Source organism: Antechinus flavipes, chromosome 2 (assembly GCF_016432865.1).
Source record: "Antechinus flavipes isolate AdamAnt ecotype Samford, QLD, Australia chromosome 2, AdamAnt_v2, whole genome shotgun sequence".
NCBI lineage: Eukaryota > Metazoa > Chordata > Mammalia > Dasyuromorphia > Dasyuridae > Antechinus > Antechinus flavipes.
In genome coordinates, this window is record NC_067399.1 from 568,883,276 (window position 1) to 568,896,721 (window position 13,446).

The following is a 13,446-nucleotide window of genomic DNA, read 5'->3' on the forward strand; positions in this document are numbered from 1 at the left end:
ACTAAAGAAAGGAAAGGGACTTGTATGTGCCAAAATGTTTGTGGCAGCCCTGTTTGTAGTGGCTAGAAACTGGAAAATGAATGGATGCCCATCAATTGGAGAATGGTTGAGTAAATTGTGGTATGTGAATGTTATGGAATATTATTGTTCTGTAAGGAATGACCAGCAGGATGAATACAGAGAGACTTGGAGAGACTTACATGAACTGATGCTGAGTGAAATGAGCAGAACCAGGAGATCATTATATACCTCAACAACGATACTGTTTGAGGATGTATTCTGATGGAAGTGGATCTCTTCGATAAAGAGAGCCTTAATTGATCAAAGATGGACAGAAGCAGCTACACCCAGAGAAAGAACACTGGGAAATGAATATAAACTGCTTGCATTTTTGTTTTTCTTCCCAGGTTATTTATACCTTCTGAATTCAATTCTCCCTGTGAAACAAGAAAACTGTTCGGTTCTGCACACATATGTTGTATCTAGGATATACTGCAACCCATTCAACATGTAAAGGACTGCTTGCCATCTGGGGGAGGGAGTGGAGGGAGGGAGGGGAAAAATCGGAACAGAAGTGAGTATAAGGGATAATGCTGTAAAAAATTACCCTGGCATGCGTTCTATCAATAAAAAGTTATTTAAAAAATTGTAGTTAATATAAAATATTTGGAAGTCTACTTGTGAAGACAAAGCCAGGAACATAAAACACTCTTCATACAAAGTTAGATCTGAACAATTGAAAGATTATCAAGTGTTCATGGGTAGGCCAAGTTAAAATAATAAAAATGACAATTCTACCTAAAGTAATATACTTAGTCAGTACCATACCAATCAACTGCCAAAAAATTACTTTATAGAGCTAGGGGGGGAAAAATAACTAAATTTCATTTGGAGAAACAAAAGGTCAATATTTTCAAGGGAATTAATGAAAAAAAATGCAAAGGAAGGTGACTTAGCTATACCAGACCTAAAACTATATTATAAAGCGGCAGTCATCAGAACCATGTGATACTGGCTAAGAAATAGAAGGGCTAGATTCACAACACACAAGTCAATGACTATAGTAATCTAGTGTTTGATAAACCCAAAGACTCTAACCTCTGGGATAAGAACTCACTATCTGACAAAGATTGCTGAGAAAACTGGAAAATAGTATGACAGAAACTAGGCATTGACCAAAATCTAATACTCTATACCAAGATAAAGTCAGAATGGGTTCATGATTTAGACATAAAGGACGATACTATAAATAAATTAGAAAAACAAAGGATAGTCTGATGCTTAGTTCTGTGGAGAAGGAAGGAATTTATGGCCAAAGAAAAACTAGAGAGCATTATGAAATGCAAAATGAATAATTTTGATTACATTAAATAAAAAAAATATTTTATACAAATAAAACCAAGATTAAAAGGGAGGCAGAAAGCTGGGGGAAAGGGAGAAATTTTACATCCAGTGTTTCTGATAAAGGCCTAGTTTCTAAAATACACAGAGAATTGACTCAAATTTATAAGAATACAAGCCATCCCCCAAGTGATAAATGGTTAAAGGATGTGAACAGATAATTTTCAGACAATGAAATTAAAGCCATTTCTAATCATACAAAAATATGTCCTAAATCACTATTGATTAGAGAAATATAAATTAAGACAACTCTGAGGTACCATTTCACACCTCTCAGACTGGCTAAAATGACAAGAAAAGATAATAATCGTTGGAGTGCATGGGAGAAAACTGGGACCTAATGCATTGTTGATGGAGTGTAGAGGGCCACAGATAATGGGGAGACTCTGGGTAAAGTACAACAGCCCAGAGGGAACTTGCTGACAATGTCTGGTTTGGCTCCCTTTGATGCTCTCACCCTTCCTGAGAACTCAAGGAGGGCGTGACCACCTATGTTCTACTTGAAATGAGGGATACTTTACAGTAAGGATGCATTTACATATCAATAGCAGAGTGATTACATGTCAATAGCAAGTTAACACTTGCTCAGTGTGCCATAGTGATGTAATCGTACTAAGGTATTTAAGGGCTGAGAGAACTTGAAATAATCAGACTCCATCTTTGACCATCCTTGGGGGTCTCCTGCCTCCTTCACTCCTCCACCAGGACCAAGGACCTGGGCTGGTCCCAAGATCCTCCAGAGAGCTAGTCAGGATGCTATATTTTGGCACCCCGGCGTGGAGGCTCTAGAAAGCACACTATAGAGGACTTGTGAATGTATCCAACCACTCTGGAGAACAATTTGGAACTATGCTCAAAAAGCTATCAAATTGTGCATGTCCTTTGATCCTTTCTACTGAGTCTACATCCCAAAGAAATCATAAAATAGGAAAAAGGACCCATGTACAAAAATATTTGTAGCAGTTCCTTTCATGTGGCAAGAAACTGGAAATTTCCCATCAATTGGGGAATGGCTGAATAAGTAATGATTTATGAATGTAATGGAATATTATTATTCTGTACAAATGATAAGCAGGCTGATTTCAGGAAAGCCTGGAAAGATTTATATGAACTGATGCTAAGTGAAGTGAGTAGAACCAGGAGAATATTATCTACAACTATAGCAAGATTACATAATTATATATTATATATAATATTTTATAATATTACATATAATATATATTTTATATATAATTGTAATGATATATATATATATATATAAGATTATATAATGATCAACTTGGTTTTTTTTTTAATAATGAGGTGATTCAAGGCAATTCCAGTAAACTTGTGATAGAAAGTACTACCTGTGTCCAAAGAGAAAATTGTGGAGACTGACTGAATCAGCAAAAAGCATCGTGTTTTTGATGATATGTGAATGAATGAGATCCGTTCTACTCAGAGACACAGGTTCAGAAGTGAAAGAATTCACTAACCCCAAAGTCTGTGGCCAAAAAAAAAAAAAAGGAAGTTTTTTTTTTTTTTCTTCACTAAGAGGTTTTCCCTTAGTGGCATATTTTTTAATGAAGAAAATTTTCAAAGAATGATTGGCAAAGACCTATTTTATGAGCAAATCTGGAGACAGTTTGAATTGATAATCCAACCAGGATTTCTCAATTGAATAAAAATTACATTGGAGGTTTTAGAATTTCCTGAATGAAGATATGACTCCCCCAAAAATCAATGGGAGTTGATTTGTCCTTGAATAATGCTGCTTATCTCACCCTGGGAGGATATCTTTTTAAGACTCTGGAGCCTGGGAGACCCTGATCTCTCTTCTTTTGCAGATCAAAGGGCACATGGTTTCAGTGATTATCTTACACAGTTTTTACAGACACACATCATTTTCATCATTTTTTGTTGTTTGCTTTTTTTTTTCCTCGTGTTTTTTTCTTTCTTCTTTTGATCTTGCACAGCATGACAATGTGGAAATGTTTAGAAGAATTGCATATATTTAATCTATATTGGATTGCTTGCTGGGAGGAGATGAAAGGAAGGTGGGGGAGAAAAATTTGAAACACAAAGTTTTGCAAAGATGACTGGTGAAAATTATCTTCTGCATGTATTTGGAAAAATAAAAAGCTATTTAGGAAAACCATAAATGGTATCATGGAGAGTCTGAAATTACTCAACAGCAAAACCCATACACACCATCCCTTTCCCTCTCCATCAAGTCTTTTCTTTTCTAGATTGCTTTTGTTCCAGGATCTGATTCTTTTAACTCTTCTTTTAATGTCTCTATACTCCTAAACTATTCTGGTTCTCAACCTCTACTACAAAAATTGTATCTAGGATATACTGCAACATATCCAACATATAAAGGACTGCTTGCCATCTAGGGGAGGGGGTGGAAGGAGGGAGGGAAAAAAAAATCGGAACAGAAACGAGTGTCAATATAAAGTAATTATTAAATAAAAATTTAAAAAAGAGAGATTAAAAAAAATTTATAACACTGCTAAGATAACCTTAGCACAAATTTTTTAAAAAATTGATAAGATTTTTCAGAATAAATTGCCCACAAATGAAATATTGAAAAAAAAAAAAACTACTTTGTTATCAAATTCAGTTCTTATTGGATTACTGCCCTCAGCTGACCCAGACTTCACTAGAGATCATTGATTATAAGAGCTTTGCAGCAAATCCCCTCAAATTAGCCATGGGGATTAAAGTTAAATTCTGAAGAGGTATTCCCTAGCCGGCTGCTCTGACTACTAGTACACCACAGGTAAGCCTACTTTTTCACCACCCCTTCCTTATATGACCTGATCCTGCTTAAACTGATCTCTCCACGGAAAGTAAAAGAGAAAAACTGGCCCCACTAATGGGAATTGGGGGGTGGGCACTAATGGGGAACTGAATGAAGATGAAATTCCTGCACAGGTGTTAGCAATCTCTTGCCAAAAACTGAGAATGTTTAAAAAAAACAAAAAACAAAGAAACAAACCCTTTGCCTCACCCAAACTATTAAAATGGTTATATTCCCCCTCTCTCACCAAAAGGAGTAGAAAGCTGAAATTTAAAAAAAAAGATTGATAGAAAAAGATCAGTGCATTCCTTCTTTCAGTTCCACAGCCTTCCTGAACTTCCAGCACTGTTTGGTTCCTCTGATTCAAGCATTTAAGATAAGAGATGCTCAGTCATACATTAACTCTTAGATTTGGCAGAATTTGTATTAGAAGGGGGAGGAGGTGTTTATGGTCCCTATGTTGAAAGTATCTGAAATTCCACTATTAGAGATTCATTCCTTTGGCATTTTTTCTTCAAGGATCCTTCATTAAAATGCAAATATCCACTGGTGGACCTTACACTTTAGATACTATAAGCAAATTAAACGAACAAAGGATAGTCTACCTCTCATATCTGTGGAGATGGAAATAATTTGTGGCCAAAAAAGAACTAGAGTACATTATGGAATGCAAAATGGATAATTTTAATTAAGTTAAAAAGTTTTTGTACAAACAAAACCAATGTAGACAAGATTAGAAGGGAAGAAGTAAACTGAGCAAAAAAATTTACATCTAGTGTTTCTGATAAAAGACTAGTTTCTAAAATACATAGAGAGAATTGACTCAGATTTATAAGAATACAAGCCATTCTCCAACTGATAAATACTCAAAGGATATAAACAGACAATTTTCAGATGAAATTAAAATCATTTCTAGTCATATGAAAAAATACTTTAAATCACTATTAATCAGAGAAATGAAAATTAAGACAACTCTTAGATACCAGTATATATCTCTCAGATTGGCTAAGATGACAGAAAAAGATAATGATAAATGTTGGAGGGGAAAACTGGGACACTAATGCTTTGTTGGTGGAATTGTGAGCTATCCAACCATTCTGGAGAACAATCTGCAACTATTCTCAAAGAGCGATCAAACTGTGCATCCCTTTTGATCCAGCAGTATCTCTACTGAGCCTGTATCCCAAAGATATCTAAAAAAGGAAAAAGACTCATATGTGCAAAAATTGTAGCAGCCTTTTTTTTTTTTTTTTTTTTTTTTTTTGTAGTGGCAAGAAACTGGAAATTGAGTGAATGACCATAAGTTAGAGAATGGCTGACTAAGTTATTGTATATGAATGTTATGGAATATTATTGTTCTGTAAGAAATGATCAACAGGACAATTTCAGAAAGGCCAGAAAGAAAAGACTTACATGAATTGATGATAAGTGAAGTGAGTAGAAACAGGAGAACATTGTACTAGCTACAGCAAAATTATATGATGATCAATTCTGATGGATGTGACTCTTTTCAACAATGAGATGATTTAGGCCTTGTTCAAATGGTCTTGTGATGAACAGAGCCATCTATACCCAGAGAAAGGACTGTGTGGGAACTGAATGTGAATTACAACATAGTATTTTCACTTTTTTTGTTGTTATTTGCTTGCATTTTGTTTTCTTCCTCATTTTTTCCCTTTTTGGTATGATTTTTCTTGTGCAACATTGGACATTTAATGTATACTGGATGACTTGTGAAGTAGGAGGTAGGAGGAAGGGAAGGAGAAAAAAAATTTGGAACACAAAGTTTTGCAAGGGTGAATGCTGAAAACTATGCATGTATTTTGAAAATAAAAAGCTTTATATATATAAAGATCTTATACTTAATCTCCTTCTATTGAAGTAAAAGTGAGGGCACATTGGGGTGAGAGAATTTGAAAAAAGATAACCATTGAAAAGAAATCTTTATTTTACATTTTCTCTAAAGTCTGTGTAGATATAATATATGTATCTACATATTCCATGAACTATTTGTATCCAAGTAAATAATGAATACAGCTCTTTCTCTGTAGACTTTACCACCCCCTACTTCCTATCCTCACTCACATCCTGGTATCTTTTTAAAAACCTAATCTCTTTTTTTCTTATTCATTTTTGTAGTTAGCAGGGAAACCTTTCCTACCCACCAAACTCAAGTCAAGAATCTGACAAAAAAAAAAAGTTTTCTTTTGGGTCCTTACATCCTCCTACCATACCAAATTGGATGGTTGGGAGAATGTGGTCTCCACTTCCTCTTGACCCTATTACTTGCCACAATCCAGATTCATTCCATGGACAAATCAGATACTGGTAGCCTTTGATCTTTTTTTTTTTTTTTTTTTTTTTTTGCCTGTATTCTCCTGGTATTTTCCAACCATCAGAATGTCACCCTGATAAGACCACCTTCATAAACATTTTGCAGATGTATAAGCCAAAAATCTTAGAGTGGGGTAGGATCCTTAAGACTTAATGTCAAATACTATGGCTATTCCTTGGGTTGCTTCTATCCTTCATAAGGGTATTTGTGGAGTTAAAAGAAAAACATAGAGGAGATCAGATCAAGAAGTTTCCCTTGTTATATTCAGTCCAGGACAGAATATAAAACTGTTTTTTTTTTCCTTTTTTAGCTCATTAGATCATGATTTTGAGTTGGAAAACACCAAGAGATCCACTAGTTAGTGTTATAAACTCCTGTGGCAGTCTGGTAAAGCCTTCTCAGAGTAATGTTGTTAAATACATAAAATAAAATCTATAGCATTGCATACAAAACTAATTATGGTAAAAAGGTGTTATTTTCAAGTTCATGGATCTCCTGAAATCTATCTACAGACTCTTTGCCCATGGACTCTAATCCTGACTTAGTCAAATCAGAGATCACCTAGTCCAAGTCAATTATTTTGGCCCAGATATATGAAGTAACTTGGCATGAGTGATTCAAAGTAGCAGAACCAGGAATCCTTTGGATCCAAAGTTTACTGCCTTTTCTCTCTCTCCCTTCCCCCATTACTTGAATTACTGTTGTATCCTAAAGTTTCAGACTATGAAAATTCTTCCTTTCCTTAGGAATTTTTCCAGGTATGGTAGGTCAGTATTTTGATCATACCAGACATGAGACAAGGTTTGCTGTCAAAGAAAGAACATTCTTTTTTCCCCCTGTTTAATATTATCTTATTTTTTTCCAGTTACATGTAAAAATAGTTTTAAACATTCATTTTTGTATGATTTTGATTTCCAAATTTTTCTTCCTCACTCCTTCCCCTATCCTCTTCCCAAGGCAACAAGCAAACTGATATAGGTTACACATGTACAACTGTGAAAAGAATATTCTTAAGGGGCAGTAAGAAATTAGAAATTAGTTCAACACTGTTTTCTCCTTAAACCTTTTTTCTTTGAAGAAAAAAGTCCCATGTGACCTACACACACACATATCCCTTCTGCCTCTGCTCTTATTTGGCCAACCACTTTCTACTATCACTCCTTCACAATGAAGCCAGACTCTGGAACTAAGATCCCAGTGAGGTCCCACCCAATTTAAACCTCAAAAGTGTCTATAATGTGGATTATGGGAATGAGTGGGCCAGAGTTGGGTATCTTGAACTTTATGATCTCCTTCTGAGTCCGGGATATTTGATGTAAATATTGTGCTGAAAGCAAAAGGGTGTTACCTGGCTCAAATGTGGAGGTGGAGGGGTTGTCCAAAATCAGGAAGGAAGTTTTGCCAAGTACAGTCAGAGATTTCAATAGGATGCCAGAGAAGGGTGTTTGCCAGTTACCTTGAAGGCAAATCCTGTATTTTTACTTACTTGGGTACCGGTAGTAGAAATCATTCTCTACATCACTGGAAATATTGCGGAGTCTCTTCTCTTCAATCCAGTGTGCATCAGCCTCGGGATTATAGCGCACAAACACCCCAAAAAGGACTATCATGACCACCTCTAAGATGAAGCAGGTGAGTGGCAGTCGCCACCTGAGGTTAGTGTTCCAAGCCATTTGGAAGACTTCCTTAGCTGTCCTGGCAGCCCAGGCACAGGCCCTCAGAGGAGGATGAGGAGCTAAGAAGCCTTGGTGCTCTGTGGTGGCTTGGAGAGAAAAGGAGATCTTATAATTCAGGGACAGGAGGTGTGGTCAGGGAGGGCAGGGATCACATTGCAGAGCAACTCAGCAAGGTTATGAGCCGACCTGTTCTGCCTCCTGCCCAGAGAGATGGAACTGCTGGGGACCAGTTCTTGCACTATTCTCAGTAGGAGACTGAGGTCACAGTAACAGCCCTGAAGAGCTGACCTTGTGTGCTAACACAAGAAAGAGGTGTTTCAAAGATTGTATTTGTCCTTAGAAGAGAAAAGTCATCTGCATTTGGTCACTGTTTTCCCAGCTGATAGTAAAGATGAAGAAAAAAGATTAAAAGGTACTAATTAAAAAATTGTTACTACTGGGAATGGGAAGATGGGTGAGAGAAATGACCATTTTTATTACTCATCAGATTTCCAGTGGCAATTAGGTAAGGGGAAGATTTGAGATTAATTCAGATGTTAAGGTTTCTTTGAATCTCATATCTTTTCTTTTTTCTTCTTTTGTAGGTAGAAATGTAAAAAGTGTTATGTGCCAAACACTAGGACAGAGAGAAGGGAAATCCTACATTTTTTTCCTCCAGCGTCAGTGCCTTGGGTAAACTATAAGTCTCAGCAATTCATCTGGATTTGGGTCCAAAAAACCCTATATTCACTTCTATAATCCAATGCTACAATCATGTATCTATGCTGTCTGAAGTGCTTCATGAGTTCCTGCTTCAGGACAAAGTGGGTAATACAAGGATAATGGGCCATTTGAGGAAAAATTTGAGCCAGCCCATGGCTCTTTTCTCCTCATTCATGCTTTTGGTTTTGTTTTATTGTTTCATGCTTTCTTACAGTCATTAGCTTCCATTCCTCTCCCTATTTATGCTAGATTTGTCTGACTCCCTCCTGCCCAGCCCTTTCTACTTCTCCACAATCACCACAGGTTGCCTGCCAAGCTTTCCTCCCAGCTATTCCTGCCAAGGTTTTGATTTGGGAGGGGTTGGGGAAGTAGCCCATAGAAGGGCACAAGGAGAGAAATATAACTTCAGGAGGACCTACCCACTCATCAATTTCAGATAATTAAACAATCCCTAATCCCAAAACTTAACCTGAGGAGTTACCCAACCAAAAATAGCTGACTGCTGCTGCCTCTTTTATTACTAGGAACTATTTTGAACTAATAGAAATAATCTTATTCATTTCCATTACTGAACAGCACCAATCAACAACTTCTTCCTAATAATGAGTTCAAATCTGCCTCCTATAATTTCTACCCATTGAACCTCATGGCATTAGAGACACATAAAATGTTTACTTCCTTTCAAATTCAAAAGATTTTAAGCTAGAATCTCTGCATCACCTAGTCTGGTGATCCTGGACAAACCTCTGGGTCTCAGTTTCCTTCTCTGTAAAATGTCAAAGTAGGACTGAATGATCTCTAAAGTCCCTAACTATCCCAAGACTCCAGGGAACCTGATCTCTGAATACCTTCCTCATCTTTACCCTTTAGAGTTTCACTTCAATTCACATCACTCCACAGTGCCTCTAATCTTCCCTCTCCCAGGACTTGGATTGTTCTTAAACTAACCTGAAATAAGTTCAGATAATATTTATGAAGTACCTAATGTGGGGAGAGGTCTGTATGAAATCCTGGGAGGAATTAAAAATTTTTTAAAAGATAAAATCTTCATCTTATGAAGCTTACAATCTAGTAGAAAAACATGGCTGATATTTGTATCATCCATTATAGTTTTTGTTTCATTTTCAGACAATCAGTGATTTCATTGACACAGGAAATTCCTGATAAAAAAATCTCCCTACCCGATGCAGAGGCAGCTGCTCTACAAACTATGAGCTTGGAGAGTTGGCTAGGGACACTGAAAGTTTCAGTGATTTGTCCAGAGTAACAGTGTGAATTTGAGTAGGTCTCAAACCCAGGTCTTCCAGATTCTGAAACCAGCTCTCCATGCACAATGACCCTATAAGAGTGCTTTATATGCATCATTTCATTTGATATCCCTCTCCTAGTGATGCTATATAGTTGTAAGTCATGGAACCCCATAATATTAGGAGAAGCATGATTGCAGGTAAAGCAGCATGCAATGGAATGAGCCTAGTGGATACAAATGGGACAGTTGATTTATTAGCAACCTTAATTGTACCTGGAAAATGACATCAAAGACATCATCGTGGGGACAGGAAAATTGGAAAAAGAAAGATCTAGTTATATACAGAGATAGCAGACACCCTCAATATAACATTCATACCCTCAAAATAGTAAAACAACTAGACAAAGGCCTCAGTTATGTGGGGAAGGTCTGCAGGGGGAAATTTACAGAAAGACAGGGGCAAGAATTTCTTACTGGGAAGTAGGTTCTCTGGGAGCATCATCTTATCTGGACACATTCATCCAATCCTGAAAATCAGATGAAAGAGGTTATTATTGGTAGGATGTTGGTTCTCAGCATAGAATGCCATTTATAGGATTCTGACCCTCAGCCTGTGAAAAATGATATGTATTTCCTAGAGGGCTTTCATTCCATAAACACTCTCCTAGGTCTTTCAAGCCACATAATGTTTAAACTTTCCTTTTGCTTTTAAAACTTTTCCACTCCAGACTCCCAATTACATTTTTGTGACTCTGATAGCCTAGACCTTCAACACCAATTATTTAAACTAAGCTCTTAGTTATCCTTTCTAAGAAGCAATCAACTAGATAATTTATTAAGCATCTACTAAGTGTCTACCACTATTCTAGGACCTGTGGGAAATACAAAGAAGTATAAGACATGGCCCCTACTGTGGAAAGAACTAATAGTCTATTAGAGACCACTATCTTGTTTCAAATCCTTATCATTTGTCACCTGGACTATTATAAGAACCTCTACATTGACCTCTCTGCCCTAAGTCTCTCCAGACAATTACATGTTAAGTGTCTTCTAAAGTCTTTAAGTGCTTGCATGAGACTGCGGAAGATGCTGGTTCTTTAGCAAACTGCTGCTCTGATTTGTTTAGCTAATTAAAGATTTGTTGGAAAAGTCTGTGGCTTCCTGCTCATTTGCCTGAAGTCTATGTGTTAACACTATGGCTTGCTGAATAATTGGACCGGATGACTATTCACAGCAAGCAGAGAAACAGGGCAGGGCTTATGATTTGGCACAAGCTTAACTGGGAATGTGAGTGGGGAGGAAAACTGATCCACAGTTGAATCAAAACAGGAATTGTTTACCTTTTCTACCAGCACAGCTGCCGTAAATCTGGGCTTCTCCTCAAATCAGCAATCCTTGCACTATTTATCCTGGGACAATCACTAATTTTATTTTAGACTCCCTGTCTACTTCAGCTACTTCAGGTCATTAAAATCAATAGAAGGACACTCTCAAGTCCTTAAGAACTTTAGAATTGATTGTATGACATGGGAGACACTGGCACTCCCAGCATGACCACAGAGAAGGTGCTCTATGAGCAAAGCAAATTGAATTAGCTCAGAAAAAATTCAATATGTGAAAAGTTAGAGAAGCCACCCCAAATGTTCATAGGAACTATCTGTGTCTGACTTGTGGCAGAGCATTCCAAGCATGTATTGGTCTGATCAGCCACAGTTGGATGCCTTGGAACCACATAGTGGTGCCATTTTGGTCCTCTTCAAGAATGAAGGACCACAACCAATCCCTTAGTGAGTAATTTCATCACTTTCTGTGGATTCTGTGGAATCAACACTATTCTGATGATTATCAGACCTATTTATTCAACCCTAATGTCTTTCCTTACTTCCAGACTCCTATCTCCAACTGGAGATATCTTGAACTAGATGTTTCATAGACATCTTAAACTCAAAATATATGAAACTGAACTCCTTGTCTTTTCCCCAAATTCTCCCATCCTTCTAATTTTCTATTGCTTTTAAGGCTACCATCATTCTTCCAGTCACCCAGGTTTATAATCTAGTTGTATTCTTGCCTCTTCAGTTTCACTCCCCATATTCAATCTGTTACCAAACTTTATTAATTCTACTTGTAATCCTTTATAATCTACCCCTCTCCTATCTTTCCAGTCTTTATATATATTCCCCAATCTGGGATCCAATGACACCTTTCCATTCTTCAAACTACACACTCTATCTCCCCAACTGAGTATTTCCTCTGGAGGTCTACCATGTCAGGAATTCTCCCTCATCACTTTTACCTCCTGGCTTCCCTCAAGTTCCAGCGAAAGTCCTACCTTCTACAAGGCTTTTCTGATCCCTCTTAATACTATTATCTTCTCTCTGACATCATCTCCAATTTAACCTGTATATATCTGGTTTATACATAATTGTTTGCATGATGTCTTTCCCATTAGACTGTAAGTTCCTAGAGAACAAGGACTGTCTTTTGGCTTTCCTCATATCACTATCACTTAGCACAGTGTCTTGCACATATCAGGTGCTTACTAAATGCTTACTGACTGACTAGAGCCCCTGAAAAACGTCTAGATACCTTGGTGTATTTCCCATCATTCTAGTGTTTACCTTCCTCTTCTCCCCACAGCTGATCTTTCTAGTACTATAGCGTTTAGCACCCAGCTTTGCTTCAGACTGTTGGGGACTCATAAAGGGTATAATAGAGGCAAAGGAATAGGACTAGAATAATCCTACAGCTCCTTCTCCCCAAAGTGGACTTTGGGGTGTTCTAAGTTGGAGTTTTCCAATAATGACTTGGGACAGAGGCTAGAGGTGTTCTGGCCCCTGTCTAACGCATCAATACTGTAGGCAATAATACAATGTGTTTGGCAAGATGGTGCTATGTAATAAATTTTGAATTAGATTGACAAGTGAGGAAGCAAACTATGCATGATCATTAAAATATTCATAAAAGCAGAGGATTTAGCATTAGAAAGGATCTTAGAAATCCTCTCTCACTTACATGAACTGATGCTAAGTGAAATGAGCAGAACCAAGAGATCAATATATACTTCAACAATGATACTGTTTGAGGATGTATTCTGATGGAAGTGGATTTCTTCGACAAAGAGAAGATCTAATTCAGTTCCAATTGATTTATGAGGGACAGAAGCAGCTACACCCAAAGAAAGAACACTGGGAAATGAATATAAACTGCTTGCATTTTTGTTTTTCTTCCCGGTTATTTTTACCTTCTGAATCCAATTCTCCCTGTGCAACAAGAAAACTGTTCGGTTCTGCACACA

General features: G+C 37.1%; 1 protein-coding gene across 1 annotated transcript in view; it reads right to left on the reverse strand.

Moving 5' to 3' along the window:
* RHCG (Rh family C glycoprotein) overlaps positions 1–8,260 on the reverse strand; it is a 32,161-nt gene extending 23,901 nt beyond the window's left edge. The window contains exon 1 of the mRNA XM_051981086.1: positions 8,008–8,260. Within this exon, the coding sequence (XP_051837046.1) occupies positions 8,008–8,194 (187 nt within the window). The 5' untranslated portion in view covers positions 8,195–8,260. The remainder of the gene's footprint in view (positions 1–8,007) is intronic.
* Positions 8,261–13,446: the final 5,186 nt, after the last annotated feature.